The sequence below is a fragment of the Crocodylus siamensis genome, chromosome 1, assembly GCF_052110815.1.
Source record: "Crocodylus siamensis isolate JL-2025a chromosome 1, ASM5211081v1, whole genome shotgun sequence".
Taxonomy (NCBI): Eukaryota; Metazoa; Chordata; order Crocodylia; family Crocodylidae; genus Crocodylus; species Crocodylus siamensis.
This window is the reverse complement of record NC_143395.1, coordinates 415,929,106-415,946,771: the sequence shown is the minus strand read 5'-3', so window position 1 is coordinate 415,946,771 and position 17,666 is coordinate 415,929,106. Positions and strand designations below refer to the sequence as shown.

Below are 17,666 nucleotides of genomic sequence, written 5' to 3'. Positions count from 1 at the left end.
GATGTCAAATGGCTCCATCTCCAATCCACTAAATATAATGATCGCAGTCATCTGGTCATGGTGGAGCCTCAGGACCTTGATGTACTTTTCAGGACATCCAGAGCTGGCCAGCATTTTCCACATGGTTTCACAACTGATGAAATCAAAGCCTGTAGTAAGTATAGTGAAGGCCATATGCAGGTCCTGATGTTGTTCCCAACAATTTTCTTGGACTTGGTGAGCAACAAAGACCATGTCAATTGCCCCGCCCCACGGGATGTTCTGAAACCACACTGATTTAACCTCTGCTTTAATTATATTTGTATTCTTATATCAAACATAGTAGTTATTTATCATCAGGGATCTTAGTTTTCTCTGCGGAAAAAGTGGACAATTTCTTCTTTTAAAAAACACAAAATCCATGTTTTTCCACAATGTACCAAAAGTGCAGCGGCATCCCACAGCGAGTAACGCTACTTGTGCTCTTTTATTTTTGCCGCGGTTTTTGCCTCTTGGCCAATCAGTGGGCAGGGAAGGAGGTACACTGCTGATTACCTGAGACACAAAAATAAGAGCAGAAATGGTGCCACACTTTCAGGAGATTGTGGAAAAATGTGGTTTCTACAGTTTTCCATAGTGAATGGAAAACTAGGATCCCTATTTATCATTTTACTTGGCAGCACTGACTATAATATCCACCTCTCCAGCTGGATATAGTTAACATTTTATAGACTAGACAAATGCAGTATTGCTCAAGGCAGCTTGTAACCAACCAGCACTATAGTCAATAGAATGTAATGGATGAAAGTGTCATTTTTGACATACCATCATGGTTTTATACACATCATTAGCTTTTTAATATGGGTGAAAGCTGCACACTTGCCCAGTGGGTTTATTTTGCTGGCATATAGGGTTGCATTATGTTGCGCTCACTTTAATAATTTCAGCTCTGACAGCTCAATATTTTTAAAGGGTTTTAAAGCCAGCTTTAATTAATGGAAGCATAAAGGCAGCAATACAATTCCCAGGAGCATAAGTCCTGACTGCATTGTGCACTTCGCAGCAGTGTATGGCAGGGTCTGCTCCAGCGCTCTGTGCTGCTTGTTAACCGTCTGCCTAAGTAAGGTTTGGGAGTTGCAGTTGGTATTAAAGCTGTGGATGAAATAGGAAAATCTTGAAGCTAATGTTACATCTCCTGTTTCTTCTAAAAGCAGTCCCAAAGGCATGGACCACAGCTGTAGAATAAAAATAAAAGGCATGAGAGAATTTATTTTTAATTTTAATGGAAAGCAAGTTTCAAAATAAGAAAGGTTGGGTGGCAGGGAATGAAGATGCGCTTTGTCTAATGTAGAAGGGCATACAAGTCTGAAATGAGTCTTAGAGAATGATCTGTGAAGGACTTCTTCATTTTAATTGCTTGAGGTCCTCCATTTTAACATATTTTCACATTTCTAGCTCCTGTAAAAACAGCAGATCCTCGTGAATGGAGCATTTATAACCAGGCTGTATAAATGGTCAGTAGAGCTGCATTCATAATAAGCATTTGGTCTGAAAAATGTAATTCACTCCATCATGAAAACCAAATGTTCCTTTCTAGTGTTTTCAGCATTGCAGTGCTCATGCAGTCCTCCTTAGGAGTGAATAAGCCAGTATGTGAGAATCTCTAACTTTCTCGGTACTCTCTGAAAGTGTCAGAGTGACCAGCTGCTGGACGTATGAGCATACCACGTACAAAGGTAGAGTATGAACATACCATGTTCAGATGTGATGGTGAAAAGTCTATGATTACTTGCTTATTTAAAATAATCAAACTTGGGGAATTCAGAAGCTGAGATTCCAGAAGCAACATTAGCTTGTTTGCCTTGCATATCCTGCACATTGCTGGCCTCAGCTTTCTCTGGCCTGTGGGCAACAGTACTGAGCACAGAACGTGCTGCAGGAAACGTCATACATTACTCTCCCCATCAATCCAAAGAAACACAGATCTGTGAAAAGTGACCCCACGCAGTATCAGGGTGCCTTGTAGGCAACAAGTTGCTTGACAGCCATAGACTGGAAACCACTACTTTATTCAAATAATGATTTAATGACGTGACACATGGACCAAAGGACATAAGAACAGAAAAGAAGGCATATGTGCAAAGTGACCTAGTTTCTACTGGAAGGTTTTCTTTTGAATTTCTAGACATTTTGTCTGTTTAAGTGTGCATCCTTAATATCACATCAGCACGTTTTTCTTTTTTTAGGTTAAAAAAAATCTATTCTTATTAAGCCCCACATAGAATTTCATACAGTGAACTGAGAAGAACTATGTTGGCTTTTTATTTTATTTACCTGGAATATTCTTGATTTGCATTTGCATGGCCTTTATCTTTTCAGGGAAAAGGGATTCTTGCCTCTTGCACCATCTCTGGAATATAGAATGGTTCTTCCTCCCTCTGTCCCTTCCCTCTGCCCCCCTCTTACCCTCCCAAATCTTGTGAACAGCAGGAAACTTTATATTCACCCAATTGGACGATAAGAAAGTGGGAGAGAGTAGTGCTGTCTAGATTAAAGCAGTGGTTCTCAGCCTTTTTAGACTTGAGGCACCCATTGTTAGACTCGAGACTCCCCTCAGAAGATGTCAGCTTTTAGTTTTCTCTTATTTTTGACTACGGAAAAATAAGAGAGCATTTTTGTTTGTTTGTTTTTTGCAAAGAACTCAACAGGTCAGAATATTTTTTAACAAACCCGGAATTTTCAAATAAGAATCTGTATCATCTTGTGAGTTATGTTTGCACCCCCAACAGTGCTAACATTGTGTGGCGTCTTATGGTACCCTTGAAAGGATCTCAAAGCACCCCAGCATGCTGCAGCCCCGTGTTTAGAATCACTGGATTAGTCTACTAAAATCTTAGCTGTTGCCCTAAGCTTAAAAATGTGATTTCCACCCACTGGGTACATCTACAGATTCCATTAATGAGATGCAATGAACTCCAGAGTTCTCAGAGCCGAAGTCAGCTGCTCCCTGGTGCAGTGTCTACACATGCGCCTGGGACAGCAGCACTTTGAGCCAGGTCTGAGCTGGCAGCAGGCTCAGGGACTCTGCCACCCGATGCCACCACCTAGAGCCTGGGGCTGAGGCACTGGCTGGGGCGTAGGGGTGGAACACTTACAGAGCCATGTGGCTAGGTGGCAGGCAGGAGTCTGACCCCCACCTGGTCAGCTCAGTAAATGACTCCATCATAAGATATTCCTGCCCCCAACAGTGCTATCTTACAATGGAGTTAAGTAATTTACTGCGCCCCAATACTGGTGCACATGTAGACTGTCATACTTTCCTATGGAACTAATTGGTCAGCTCCTCAGTAAAGCTCATGTGTAGATGCACCCACTTATAACTATATTCACTCCAAAAACTAATCTTCATTGAGGATAAGCTCCAGGTCTGATATCTAGTTTCACTTATTTTTGGCCATAACTGAGTGTTTAAATGACTTTTATTATTTTTACAAAAACAAACCTCTTTTTTCCATTACTAGCAAATGCCTAGAAGCATAGAAAGTCCAGCACAAATGATGAATGTTTTAGAGAGCTGTGTGAACATAGCTTATAACTGAAAAGGCTTTTAAAATGGATTCAGCACCTCTTACAAGGATTGCATCACCCAATTCTTTTATCACATCTTCCTCCCCTTAGATATTGTTATGGAATTAGAGGCTGTCTCTTAGGGCTTGCACAAAGTTGCACTGGTTTAAGTTGTAGCACTGGTTTCACTAAAACAATATAAATTTGTGCAGAAACATACTGGTTGAAATCTGGTTTATCCCATTAAAACCAATATAGGCTAGGTTTAAACATAGATAATTGTGTAGGCACATGCACAAAGTCGCATTGGTTTAACAACCAAACTTAACAAACCAGCATAATATTATGTGTAGACTAGGCCTCTCAATGTGGTTTTACAGTAGCTGGCACAATAGGGCACTTGAGCTCAACTTCAGCGTCTATTCATGGTTTAAAACATGAAATCAGTTTGCGTTCAGCCTGTGGTATTTATGTGCATGGCTAGGTTGTGTGCACATATGTAAAATAATGATTACCTAATAATGTTCACTATAGCCAGTCTTCTCTTTGTATTTCATATTATAGCTTTTATTTATTGAGTAGCCCACTAATGGCACTTAGACCATTGTACAATAATTGAAAGTACATTCTACCCAGTAGGAGTTACATATCCTTTTGCTTGCAAGGTCACTTATTTCTCATAGTGTATCCTTAAGCAAATTCATTTATCCAAACCTGACCTCCCCATTCTGCAGTGGATACATTTCACAACTGAATGGAAAATATGCTATTGTTAAAATGCTTTGTGGTGCCATCTAGTGGAAAGGAGGCAGTGAGTGACCTACCATGAGTAACAAAATAGGTTTACCATTCACTGACTGCCGAGGCCATTCTGTCTGTAAGTGAATATGTGGCTCTTAGAACTAAAACAGATTTGTTCTCCATACTTTTGCAGTACTTACTTTTCTTTTATCATTCTTTCCCCCTTTATACAGGCTCTTGATGGGAATATATATGATCACCTTAAGGATTATTTAATGGCGTTCAGCAGGACTGAGCTAGAGACATGCCAAGCTGTACAGAATACATTCCAATTTTTGTTGGAGACTTCTTCCAGCAGGGTAAGTTTTAACCAAATTTTTTTTTATAATGGAAGAGACAAAATCATGCATTAAGTTGTGAGTCTCTTGGGTACCATATTCTTTCAAACTTAAGATGTCCTTTAATTTAAGATGCACCCGTTTTCTGACTCTCAGCTTAAGAAAATAACCCTTCAAATAAAGACGAATTTACAAGAACATAACCTCTGTGTTGTGCATATAAGCTCTTTTTACTTTTTTATTAAACATGCCATTTTTAGAAGAAATATTTGTTTTAAAAGGTGGATTCTATATTTGAAGGAAATAATTACCAACAAGTAAAAGGCACGTTGAAGGTGCATTGTGTTGGTTTATACCTGTACTGCGTTCACTTTAACAAATTGGGGCTTTTCCCTGTTCCTGCAAAAATACTGCATTCTCCTGAGTGCATTTGCATTCTACATCTTTCAGTACTGCAGCAGTAATTGGGAAGTGTTCTTGCTTCACGTTTTGAAAGAAGCTGAACTTCAGTGTACTTGAAGGCCTTATGCAATGTTATCTGTAGCAATATTAGCCATTATCAGCTGTTCAGATTTTTTTTTTCAATAACTCATTGTTTTGGTTAAAAGTTATATCCTGTTCGTGTTTGGAAATAAAAGCAGGAAGTGTAGAAAGCACATCAGAGTTTTGTAATTACATCCTTTGTCCCCAAGAATGATCTGTAAGGTCCCTTCCAGCCCCTAATGATCTATGAATCTAAGTAACCAAAATCAGAAATAAGACTGGTTATTTCCAGAGTCCATCTTCTGGTAGTTTCGTAGTTCATCTCCAGCAAACCCTGAATCTGTTAGATTCCATTACATCCCCAAACCAGGTTAGTCCTGATGTATTTTGGATCATTTGTAATATTCCTTGTATAAACCGTGACCACTGCCACAGAAACGGTGCATGCTTGCAATTTTGATTGTCAAGACCTGCAGAGAAACAAAGCTAAATATTTTTTGGGACTCATCCTCTGTTCGTCTTAGTAGTTTAGGAGTCAGGACCCTACATTTTAATTAGGTACAGTATAACAGTCACATTTAACTGCCTGCAATATAGCCAGTCTTGATGAATTTATTGGCAGTTTCAGAGGAGGAAGTAAAAAATATCTTTTTTCGCTTCCATGAGAGAAGCTCACACCATTAATTTGTATTAGCATACATCCTGCAACACCTCTCAAAGAAATGACATTTTCCCTGATGTAGTTACTCTCCAGTGATTAGCAGTATATAGTACCCCTTTATCAAGCTTCTGCACATTGATTCCTCATTTTGCTCTGTTTATTAAATGCTTTGTATTCAGAATACTACGTGCATTTCCAAGCTTTTTTAGGAGAATCAGCTATTTAAACAGCCATTTCCAGAGGTCATTTGCATAGAAAATACCTTTGTCATTTATTTTATTGAGTTTAGCTAGAAAGAGAGAACATGTACCAGCAAGCTTATATTCAGCCAGTTGCCTGCAGGTATAATTTATTTTAGGTAGTAGTAATGTTTTGCTGTATGTTTGGGGGAAAATCATTCTGTTTTCAGCTTCTCCAAGATACCACAACACCTGGAGAAGCAGCAAAAAAAACAACCATAGCTGTCATGTCTGAACAGAGCTTTAACAGCTGTCATCTACTTCGTTTATTCTGGTGTTAACTCATTCTTTTTGTCTTCCTTTTTTCCATCACTAAAAGTCTGGATGACATTTCTGCTTATTGGCTGGGTGCACCAGTATGAAACCATACAGCCACGTGATAAATGTGCTTGTTAACGTTTATATAAACAGCTTATCCAAGACAAAAGGCATGGATTAAAGTTGTGCATATATAAAAACTCAGCAAGGTAGAATGACCAGAGAGAACTAGCTAAGCCACTGAAATTCTTCTTTCCATTTCTCTGCCCTCAGCCCTGCAGCATTTCCTAAAAGTCAGGGTAGCAGGAATCAGTCAGACCAAAGGTGCGAGAGGTGAATTTAAGAAGTTAAGAGCACTTTACTAAAAGTTCATTTAAGTTGGGAGGACTTTCCTAAGAGCTACGGGTATATTTGTAAAATTGCCAGTGGTGGAACATATGAACGTGTGCCCGTTCGAATAGTTCTGTTCTTCAAAATAAAATTTGCATGTCAAGTTCTTCGGATAGCCAAGATCCAAACCACGTATTGTGTACTGTGATCACTTCCTCTTTGCCTGCCAGTTTTAAATACCACACTTTAAACATGCAATATTGCGTATGGGAAAACAACTTAACATCCTTTGTAGGTTTTTTTCATAGATGTTAGGGGCTGGAAAGGACCTTACAAGATCATCGGGTCGAGCCCCAAAGTAATTTTTTTAGCTATTTTTCATCTGAACCCTCTGAGAATGTGGGCTTATAGTTTAAAATAAATAAAAAAATTGAAAGGCCAGCCTACCATTATGATAGGGGCTTTTTTAGAAAACATCCCCAAAATAGTTTGTTCTATTAAATGGAACTAGATATGAATGTGACATAACATGTGGTGGTACAGAGGTTTTACTGGTGGTAACTTGGGTAATAATGTTCATAACTCCCTTCCAAGAAATAGAATTATTTCACAATCTGAAAGATGCAGCTAAACTTACAATTTACTTGTCTGTTTTTACTCGAGGACTTTCCCCTTTTATTTCAATTCAACTTGGAGGTTAATTTTGCTTGGGACATCTCAGTAACCCAAAAACAGCTAATGGGATTTTACTGAATTTCATTGATAGTTTTTTGTTGAGAAGATATACCAATTCAGCTTGCAGCATGCATTTGATATATAAGTTAGCATATGCTAACTATTTTGGATGTAGATGTACCCAAGAAGAGAATGTGTTTAATCATCATTTATTGCATATAAAAAGTTTCTATTAGTGAGGCATCCAGTTAATTTCTGAATGGACAAATACAGGTTTACCTGGGCAGGTTGATGAGGAATTCTGAGATTTTTGAGTTGCATAAATTGGTCTCTTCCAAAAATAAAGAAATGCTAGACCTACTGTGCATTGTGTTCCAGAAGTGTTAATTTGCCAGCCACGTATACATTATTACTACTGTCCTGTATATAGTCTGTCAGTCATTCATAGCAAAATAATCCTTTTGAGAGGAAATTTTCCCGGCATTGCCTTTTCAAGGTGACTTTTCTTTGAAAAACTGAGCCGCATTTGTGTTGTGCAGCTGTAGGAAGCAAGTTGCTTTCTGTGCTAAATTAACTGGAAAACGTTCTGTGTGTTAAAACTTCCAGTGCATCCTGTTAACTGTCCCCAGTGAGGCTTGCTGACTGTTACATTTCAGAAATGGTTTGAAATAGTTGTGAATGTTTGAAAATGGCCCTTTGAGCATGCATCCCATTTCCAGGCATCTCTCAAGAGCAGTGCATTGGCAGCCCCTGTGTCCCTCACTTTTCCTCAGTCCTTTGTATTCACTTGTAGGCAGCTTTTTCAAACATACAATGATTAGGTGATATATATGCATCACAAAACGAGGCATGGGCAGTCAACCTAATGACTAGTGTTAGGCTGAAGTCGGAGGTCAGTGAATAGCCAGGTCTGAACCAGGGGGCTGGAGCCTGAGATGGATCCAAGTTGACAGGTGGGGCAGAAGGCAGGGAGCATGCCAGGTCAGGTACCTGGAGGTCTGAGTCCAGAACGAGGCAAATCAAATCATAAAGCAGAGACAATTGTCAGTTTGCACCAGGACATCAGGTCTGGGATCAGGAGTACTGCAACATGGAGACAGCAGTGCTGTCTGCAGGAGCCTTGTTGTTCAGATAACCTCCTCTCTGGCCTTGCATGGTCTGGAGGGACCAATCTGCAGCCACACATGGGAGGTCTGGTCACACATGGGAGGTCTTCTCATGGTGGAGCTCCTTCCCTACTGCTCCATCTTTGGCTGCAAGCTGTGGCCTGAGATGATGCTTGCCTCCCAAGTCTCCATGTTGGGGTGTCAGGACCAGATCTTGACAGTTTGGTCCAGAGGCATACATATATAGATGGCTTTCAGTCAAAAATACTGTACTTAGGGAAAGACTGATCTAGCCCTTCCAAATGCTAGCTGAAAGGTGAGGGTACAAGGTAATGTTCTGCTTCTTGGTTGCTTGCAAGTTAAGAAGTTTGCCAGTATATGCTTTTCCTCCCTATTGGCTTGACCGTTTGCCATCTTATTCCAAGCCTACGTGATAGAGTCTAATATGCAGCGCACCCTGAGTTCAGTATACTCATTGCTCATTGCTCATTTTACTCATTTTATTGAAATCTGACATGTTGATAAATAGCCCTTATTTAAACATGCAATCATTATAGCAGAATCTTTCACCGTATGTGACTGAGTGACATGACCAAACCCTCCCAAAGCTGCAAATCATCCTGTTGTCTCCCAGCTGTAAACCCCCAAACAAAATTCCTGGTTCCTTTCAGCACTAGGTCTTCTACACATATTTTAATGTGGTTATGGTAAGGTGCATACATTTAATTGTGTAGCCTAATCTCAGTTCAGTCACGTATGGTTTGTTTTCACCCATAATCAGCACATACGTAGATGCACATGTTTATGTATACTCGAGCAGGGGTGTCAAACTCGGCCCTTGTCGCAGGCTAGATCTGGACGCAGCAGCATGGGGGACAGTGCAGCTGTCACTCACCCTCCATCACTGATGGATTTTCCCAGTAGGGCACCCCACCCAGCAGGTCCTGCCCCTGATTTCTGGGCCTCTAGGGACACCCTGGGAGCCAAACAGCACTGATCTGCAGGCCATATGCTTGACACCTCTGGACTAGAACACTTGTCTAGTAATAGAAGAGAATTTTGGAAGATCTCTACAGTTAACAGAGTCTCTCCATTAGGAAAAATTTGGCAACTGGGGAAAAGAGGGACACGAGGGAAGTTTAAAGTAGGGAACACGGTTGACTTCATCCAGAAAATACCTTCCTGCTTTCTCCTGTGCATCTGTATGCAACCATCTGCAGAACTACCACATCCTCGAAACTGTCCTTGTTCTCTCCATGGGACGGTCTTACTGAATCCTGCTGTTGTCTCGGGTCATATGCTTAGATGGCAAATGCTTTTGAATGGAGACAAGACGCTGCCAGCAGAAGGGAGCCCTGCTTCGTGCCGAGAACTTCTGGGCAGTACAGTAACACAAGCAGAATTATAATGTTTTTCTTTTACTTACGTTAATCCTTTACCTTTTGTATAACTCTGGAACTGAGAATTATAATCGCCACCAAATTGCCCAGACCGTCATATTCCCTAAGGCTAGATCGTACTGTGTATTGCACTGCAGTCTTTGCTAGGATGGGAAGGCCTAGTGAAGAAGAATAGAGACCTTTATTGTCATGCCTCCCTAGCATGCTAATAAATTTCTGGAAGAAATCTTCCTTTGGTTTTGGACTAAAGTAAATATTGCAAATAGGTTTAGCAGTGTCTCTTTGGCTGGTTTAGTATAATCTGAACCTGTATATGTAAAGAGAGAGGGAGAGAGAGGGACTTTTACAACATCAGATAATTCAAAACATCCTAAATGGAAAATTTTCAGAGGAGCAGTTTTCTTTGAGGACTTCTCTCAGGTTAACTTGAGGAGGTAATGGAAATATTTGTGATATAAAAAAATCACTTTTTCCTTACTTTCAATGTGAAATTTTTGCTAAATTTTGAGGTTAAATATTTTTATTGGACTTGGTTGTAAGTAATGTTGATATGGTGGTAGTAATTTTCTAACTTCAAATCTCGGGGCGTACCCTTCATTCAGCTGTATGGTTTGAAGCTTTATGTTACTCTGTCAATACAGAGATTCCCATGTATGTATGTTTTTAACAGTATGAAGTTGAAAGCAGAGTGATGTAAATAATGAAATGGAAAAATGTAGACCAGGAAATGCCAGAGTCTAATTAAATCTACCATCTACATTTTATATAGAGCATATTTAGAATTAATCCCAACATACATGCAGTCAGTGGTATGCAGTATGGATTTCATCTCTTGAATCCCTGGACTTCTCTATATTTAAATAGTAATGTGTTTTTATCGTTGTCTATAGTTTTGAAATATTTTCAGTAATTAAAGCCCTAAAATCTCTATTGAGATGTTCAGTCAGTTGTATTACTTTTAAAATATTCACATTACTAAGTATTTGTTTGTAAGTGCACGCTAGATTTTTGGTTTAACAATACATGTTGGAAATGGCAGGTTGCTGCGGCCTGAGTTTGACTAGTTAAAGCAGTTTTTGACCTGTGCAGCATTTACCCGGATGTAGAAGTTATGCCTACTTGAAAATGTTTCCACCTTGACTCTATATTCATATATACAAAACTAAATTTGAGCTTCCTTTTTTTTTCAAATATTTTATCACAACCATTCAAACTTCGACCATTCACAGAGAATTAGGCCATTTCGGTTTGTAAAGCAAAAATGGTATGCGAAGAACTATCCATAAGTAGATAAGGTATATTTTTTTGATACTGACTTAAATCAGGATTAGGTACTTAACCTCAGTCCTGAGCTTGGCCGTGTCAGGCAGCACAGTTGTGAGCAGTGCCGTGGAAAGATCGTTAGTCAGCTGCTGACTTCACCGTTTTCCCCCAGATAGTTTCCACTGGGCCTGTGCACAAGGAAGCTGTGAAATTCAGGCATAATATTTATCTAACGTTGTTGTGATAAAGTTATGTCCCAACTCTACAAAGTAATGGATGTCTGAACTGAATTTTGTTCACTTTTCAGGTGGTGCGGGATTACAATCTGCAGCTGTTTTTACAGGAGAACTCTGTATTTCGCAAACCACAACCCTTCCAGTTCCAGCCTAGTGACAGCGATACCGTAAGGGCTTTTCTGAATTCCATGGTTTTACTGCATTTTTTTGTAAATAAATATGACGGTAGCCTTGTTTGCTAGTCTTCCAGTCTTTGCCAATACAGCTGGTATTCCTGGAACGGGTAGAGGGTAATGACCTGATTTTACCAGCTGCTTTTCCTGTAGGTATGTAATTACAATTAAAGCGTTGAACAGATGGGGTGGCAATATCATCATCACCTGCAAGAGAACTGCACGTTTTTGCCTCCATGTTCCGTGACTACCAGCCCCTATATCTTGCATTTCTATTCTGAGCCTAAGCTGTTACTAAAATGGGTTAAACTGTATTGTGTTCTGGGAAGGTTCTCAAAACCCCCATAACTGTCGACTTAGACAAATAATTTACTAAAGTGCCAAATAAAATGTGCTGTGCCCTCCAGTTCACTCAAGAAAGTTATACAGGTTTTGGTCAAAGTAGGATACACTTAATAACCCAGTATTCTAGCCTAGTTTCTAAATGCGTGCAGCCAGTGTTATTCTAGAAAAATCAGTGGCAAACTTTTAAATGAGTAAATCACAGCATAATGGTTACTTTCCGGAAAGTTTGTTCATTTTTTTTTTAATAGTCATTTTTGGGGGTTTTTTCCCCTTTTTCCTCAAGTTAGGTAAAAGGAACAATTTAAAGTAAGTGCAGGTTTGAAGAGCAGACCTTTTACAGCTTTTTATTTCCCTGGCTCTCACTAAGTAAACTCTGCTTGGGGAAGACAGACGTGGCCCACATATTGAATGCTTAACCCCAGACATTGTGTTAATGGCTGTGTAATGGACTCCATGAATAACTTTGCCAGGAATAAGCACTAACAGCAGTAACAAAACTGTCCTTGCATTTCAGTGTTATCTTTTGGCTTTCCTCCTTAGCAAAAGATAAGCGATTTTTCATTTTTCCCGAACTTCTCGGTAGAGCAAGCTATTTACATAAAGTGCTAGGCTGTTCATAATGCAGTGTGCTGAATCTCTAACTGTATTTACATTGCAATTCTAACTGTATGCTGTGTGTTTTTGTCCTTGTGCTATCTTTGTCATTCAGAGTTTTAATGCAGTTCAGCTGGTGGATATTGAGCCCTCACCTGTCAGTGCTATGCGAATGACTATAGCAGAGGTATATGGTAGTATTTGTCATCGGTATTTGGCATTTGTGGTATTGCTTGTATGCATGCAGTAGGGGTGCTAAATTCACTCGCAAGCTTAAGTGGCAACTGAATGCATAATGTATAGCAAAGCTCACTCCATTTTGAGACCTATGTAGCTCGTTAAATTACCATTTTCTTGTTTTAAGTTATGTTAATTGCGAGGCTCAGTTTCTCACTTATCGTCTTGCCTTCTGAAGTATCTTGTGCTCTCGCACATCATTTGTAATTAACATTGTAATCTGTCAGGGAATGAATTAAAATTTCACAACTTGGGGTACAGTGAACTATATAATTGTCACCTTCTGACACATATGAGGGAAGCGTATGCCAGAATTTCATCTTCTTATATAATTGAAAGCCCTTGAGTACATGTGAGACAAGGTGCCTTCGACAATATTGTTTTTAATTAGAATACATCGCAGGCCAATGTTTCCATGTGTGATAAGGGACCTTGGCATGTGATAAGTAAAGTTGATTGCTTTGGAAAGTACCTAGGACTCTTCTCCTTTTTTTTTTTCAACAGACCTTTACCAGAAAACTCTTACAGTATAAAAAGCAGCCACTGATATGTGCCGATGACCCATGGTTCCCTTATCTTACCAAATTAATTCTTCCTATTTTCCAGACAAGGCTCTTTGGGTAAACGCGATATCTTTTATTAGATTAACTAAGAAGTTGGCAAAATTGTTCTTTGCAAGCTTTGGGGCACAAACACCCTCCTTAATAAACATTCATACGTTCCTCAGAATTGAAACTAGGCTTGTTCTTTGACAGGGCTATGGTATATTCTGATTTTATTTTATTTTTTGGAATATACATCCCTGAGATTAGCAAAGCTTCAAGATCCTTCTAGAAGGCAACACCAGAGCATCCCATCATCCAGAGGCATGGCCCCGTCTTTTGAAGGCAGTATTTTTTCACGTGCCTGCGCATGCCCAAGTTGAGCACTTTGCTTCCTTCCTTGCATAGCGTTTTCATGAAATTTTAGATGTCACCAGCTTTCAAAGAAAATCATACAAAATTCATGTAAAAAGTTGTGTGTTCTAGGGTGGTGACTGGGGCTGTGTGAAAGTGGGGGCAGTATTTTTAGGACCTTTTGCCCCCCATATATATATGCTAAAATTAGATCCGAGGGCTGGGAAGGGACTGCCAGAGCCAGCAGGTAGTGTCCTGCCCTCACAGACAACCACGTATCCAAAAGGAACCAAGGAGCAGCCAGTCGTGCAGGCCACAGCCATAAAGCACATGACAAAAAGAGCCCCTGAAGTGTGATGCAGGAAGAAAGCAAGGGAGATGACGGCTCCCCCAAGGTGGAATTAAGATATGCCCCAGTGATCCCAGGAAGTACTATGGCCCCCATTCCAGAGGAAGGCAAAACAGCCCAAGATTTTTGGTTCAGAAGTTGCAATAAGAATTCATTATTTTTTTTCTAGTTAGTCAAATTACAATCAATATTGAAGGATGCATAACTGTTGTGCATTTTTTGCCACTTATTTCCTGCCATTTTGTGAAGAAGACCTGCTAAAACCTAGTGGGCCAGTTGCCTTTTAATTTCTCTGGGATATGCATGATTATTATTTTCATGCTGAAAGATTAACTGTGAAGCAAACATACTACAGAGTGATCTGCTTTTCTGCCCTAACATTAATGCTAGCTTTTCTGCAGGTAAGTGCCTATACTGTTGCCTGGGACCCTGTTTGGGCCTTTTTGGTCATCCAGTAGTAGTGCAACCTGTGCAAAAATTAGGCTGAGAGAATATAAGGTAATAGTGAAGCTTGTAGTCAGAGACCTGCGAGACAAAGTTGTGAGTGTTTTTGCAAGTTCCAGTATCACTTGAACAGTTTTTATAGTTTTCAATATGAATGCTAAGGATATTGTATCAAGTATTGGCTTCCCACTTTAATGTAAAATGAAGAATTGTCATGCAGTCCCTGGGTTGCCCAATGCTGGGAAATAATAAGAGCACAGCTAAGGCAATGCCTTTATGGCCTTGCAGTAAGGGAGCACCTCAGCTTACTTTCAGCTTATTGTTTCCCCTAACACATGTAATTAGTACCAGTTTACAGAAGAAAGCGTTTTCAACAGAGTTTTTTCTGAAAGCACAATAAGGATTTTTTCACATCCCAAATGGGACCAAAACAAGAGAAATCTTGTTTAAGCAATGGATTAGGAAGACCAAAACATTGCATTTCAGGCAGGTGGGAAGCTTCTTACTGAAAAGTAATAAGAAGTCATTACAGTCCCCAAATATTTGGGGGAGGAAAAAAAATCCTGACTAGCAGTAGTTCATCCATTTAGGAGCCAAATGTACAGCTACATAAGGTATTAGAGAATGGTATAAAGAGAATAAAGGGTGTTTTGTGGGAACACTTGTCCCCAAAAGAAATGAGTGAGCTGGGAGAGAGGGCATTAATGGAGCAATAATGTAATGGAGAGTTTAATTATCAGGACATCTATTTAGAGGACAAAATGAACTTTTTAAGTCAACAGAAGTTCATTGTACAGCATACATGCTATGCTTCTCCACAGTGCTTAGATAAGCAGGCTATAAGGATATAGCAAAATATTGAAGGAAATTAGTCAGCTTTTTATTTCCTGATTGGAAAAACGGTCCTTTCCTTAAACTACATGTTATCATGTGAGAGAAAGTAACAAATAATCCAGTGTATCTTGGAAAGCAGAGGATAATGACATCAAAGAGCTGACATAAATTTTTTGAGGCGTTTCTTTCCTGTTTTTTAGGAACTTGTTCCCTGTGCAATTATTTGTCTCCTATATGTCACTGGCATTGGGTTTTTTTCTCTCAGCCCAGTTAAACCAATGTTCCTTGATATTAATGCTTACTAACCTAACCAAGTTAATTTTTTTAACAAATTATAAATTTAAATATAGAATTTTTGATCCTACTACATTGTCAGTATACTCTGTAGGGAGACAGGTTAGTAAGTCTCAGTTATGCTAATGGACATTCAGTGGCTGAATTCCTCCTGGGCGAGGATGGAGACAAAATTCTAAGTTGAATTTGGAAGCAGAGATAGTAAGTTAACTGTTTGCCTGAATTTGTGCAAGCATTTTGTTTGTTGAGGTTAACACACCTCTTAATAAAAGTATATGGGCCCAATTCTCATTTACATATAATATAATTCTGGTAGCAGGTAAAGGTGTTAAAGTGGCAATTCATTTTGTCCTTTAGATCAGGGGTATAAAATTCATCCAGCCCCGTGGGCTAGATGAGTGTTGCAGCGCTGGTCCATGGATGCCTTCTCCTTCCCTGTCCCTTAACACACCTACCTACCTACCTACATGTATTATATATAAATACTTATTATTATTATTTATTAATTGAAAAATAGCATGGTGTATTAACTGGTCACTGAAAAAGTAGGGACCCATATGTGTTCAGTTACACCCAGGGCATGCTTACATGAAGTCAGTGAGTCTAATGCACAGATATCTTGATCATAGAGCATATTCTCTTAACGTTCATCCCCAACAGTTTGAAAACAATTTGCAAACTATGGTCTTGATACTGCAGTTGGAGGCATATAGACAGATCTCTGTAGTTAGGAGACCCTCACTGACTTCTTTGGTACTCTTTGTGTTTTGGGATTGTGTGCCCACCTAGGTCAGATTGTACACCCTCTGGGCCCTATTCTGTTCTCTTATTGTAAACTGCCCTGCGTGTTTGTTGGGAAGGCCAGAATATCATCTGAATAAGCCAACTGCAAAATCGGGCCTTAATTTCCTGCCTGAAAAGTGAGTACACATTTTAGAACCAGTACAAAACAAATAGACATTTTTAGAAGTGGCATTCCTGGAAGATAAGCAAGATATGGTTAACTATTACCAACCTTTAGCATTGTGAGTTCTTGCTGAAAAAAAAATACAGCCGTCCAGTTCAGTAACTGCAGGTAATAAATGTCATCGGTCTTCAGAAGTTGGAGCTTTGTAAAGCTGCACATTTCTTGTGTAACTTGAAATATCCTGTGTTTGTCTGATATCACTGAAAATGCTTTTGTTTGAATTACCCTCCCTAGAGACACATTTATGGTCCAGGGCCTGAAATACAGTAATCATATTTGAGGTTTATTAAAAAGGTCAATTTGGAATTAAATGTGGAAGATAAAACTCTGGAGTCATCTGCTGTGTTATCTGTGGCTGAGTTTAACATTGTTTCTGACACATTTTGTTCATAGGAAATTTAAATTGTCTGACTATGGAAGTTTATGAAATTGAGACCCCGTGCTGATAATAACAGCATTTATTGCATTCAGTAAAAACTCTCCATGTCAAATTATGAACAAGTGGTTAAAGGTGACACTAGGTTGTGATAGTAACATGGTTTACAAAATTGGCCACTTGGGAGAAACACAGTTGCACAGAACTTCTCTCTATAGATGTTTTCAGTCATTTTCTTAACGTTAGTATCTCTGTGCCAAGGTTAATTCAAAAGATCAGCCTTTTCACTCTGGATGCCTGAAAAACAGCCATTCTTCTACATTTCTGTTTATAAGACAATGTGTTATATATGAGAGCAACTAGATGCAAACACAGCTGCTGTGATAGTTGGCGTACCAGACATAGAACGTGAGAAATTGTAAAAGTCTGTGCGGGTTGCACTGTATGCTATAGCAGAAGAATACGTTGTGTTTTAGTTCCTTTGCATGAATATTAGTGAGAAGATTTGAAAAAATTTAAACACAAACCCATAAAAGATGGATTTAATTCTTCCATGGTTGGCGATATATAAATTCTGTCTGATCTAACAAAGTTATTTTAGTTTTTAAAAAAGAATAGAGACAGGCACTCAGACCACCGTTGAGATCTAATAGAGCTATTGATCACCAACATTTGACAGTGCCACCCTGACAGAGAAATGAGAAGTTCCACAGTATGCAAAAGTTTTATTTTAGAACTGTTTAACTTAGCCCATTATAACCCAAACAAAGCAATTTGAGATTCCAATCTTTCCTAAAACAAAGTCAAGATGTAGAGGCAGAGCCATAGCTTATCCAGGGACTCTATGCTAAAATGCTTAGTATCAACTACTTGGACAGCTT

The 17,666-nt window shown here is 39.3% G+C and overlaps 1 protein-coding gene across 4 annotated transcripts in view; it reads left to right on the top strand.

Moving 5' to 3' along the window:
- Positions 1-17,666, top strand: part of FCHSD2 (FCH and double SH3 domains 2) — a 247,700-nt gene that overhangs the window by 182,837 nt on the left and 47,197 nt on the right. For 3 of the 4 annotated variants that reach the window (XM_090030771.1, XM_090030772.1, XM_090030770.1), the window contains exons 9-10: positions 4,521-4,646; positions 11,348-11,443. In XM_090030771.1, coding sequence (XP_089886897.1) covers positions 4,521-4,646; positions 11,348-11,443 — 222 coding nt within the window. Of the gene's footprint in view, positions 1-4,520; positions 4,647-11,347; positions 11,444-12,503; positions 12,576-17,666 lie in introns of all 4 variants that reach the window. The other variant, XM_090030773.1, reaches the window with a different exon arrangement.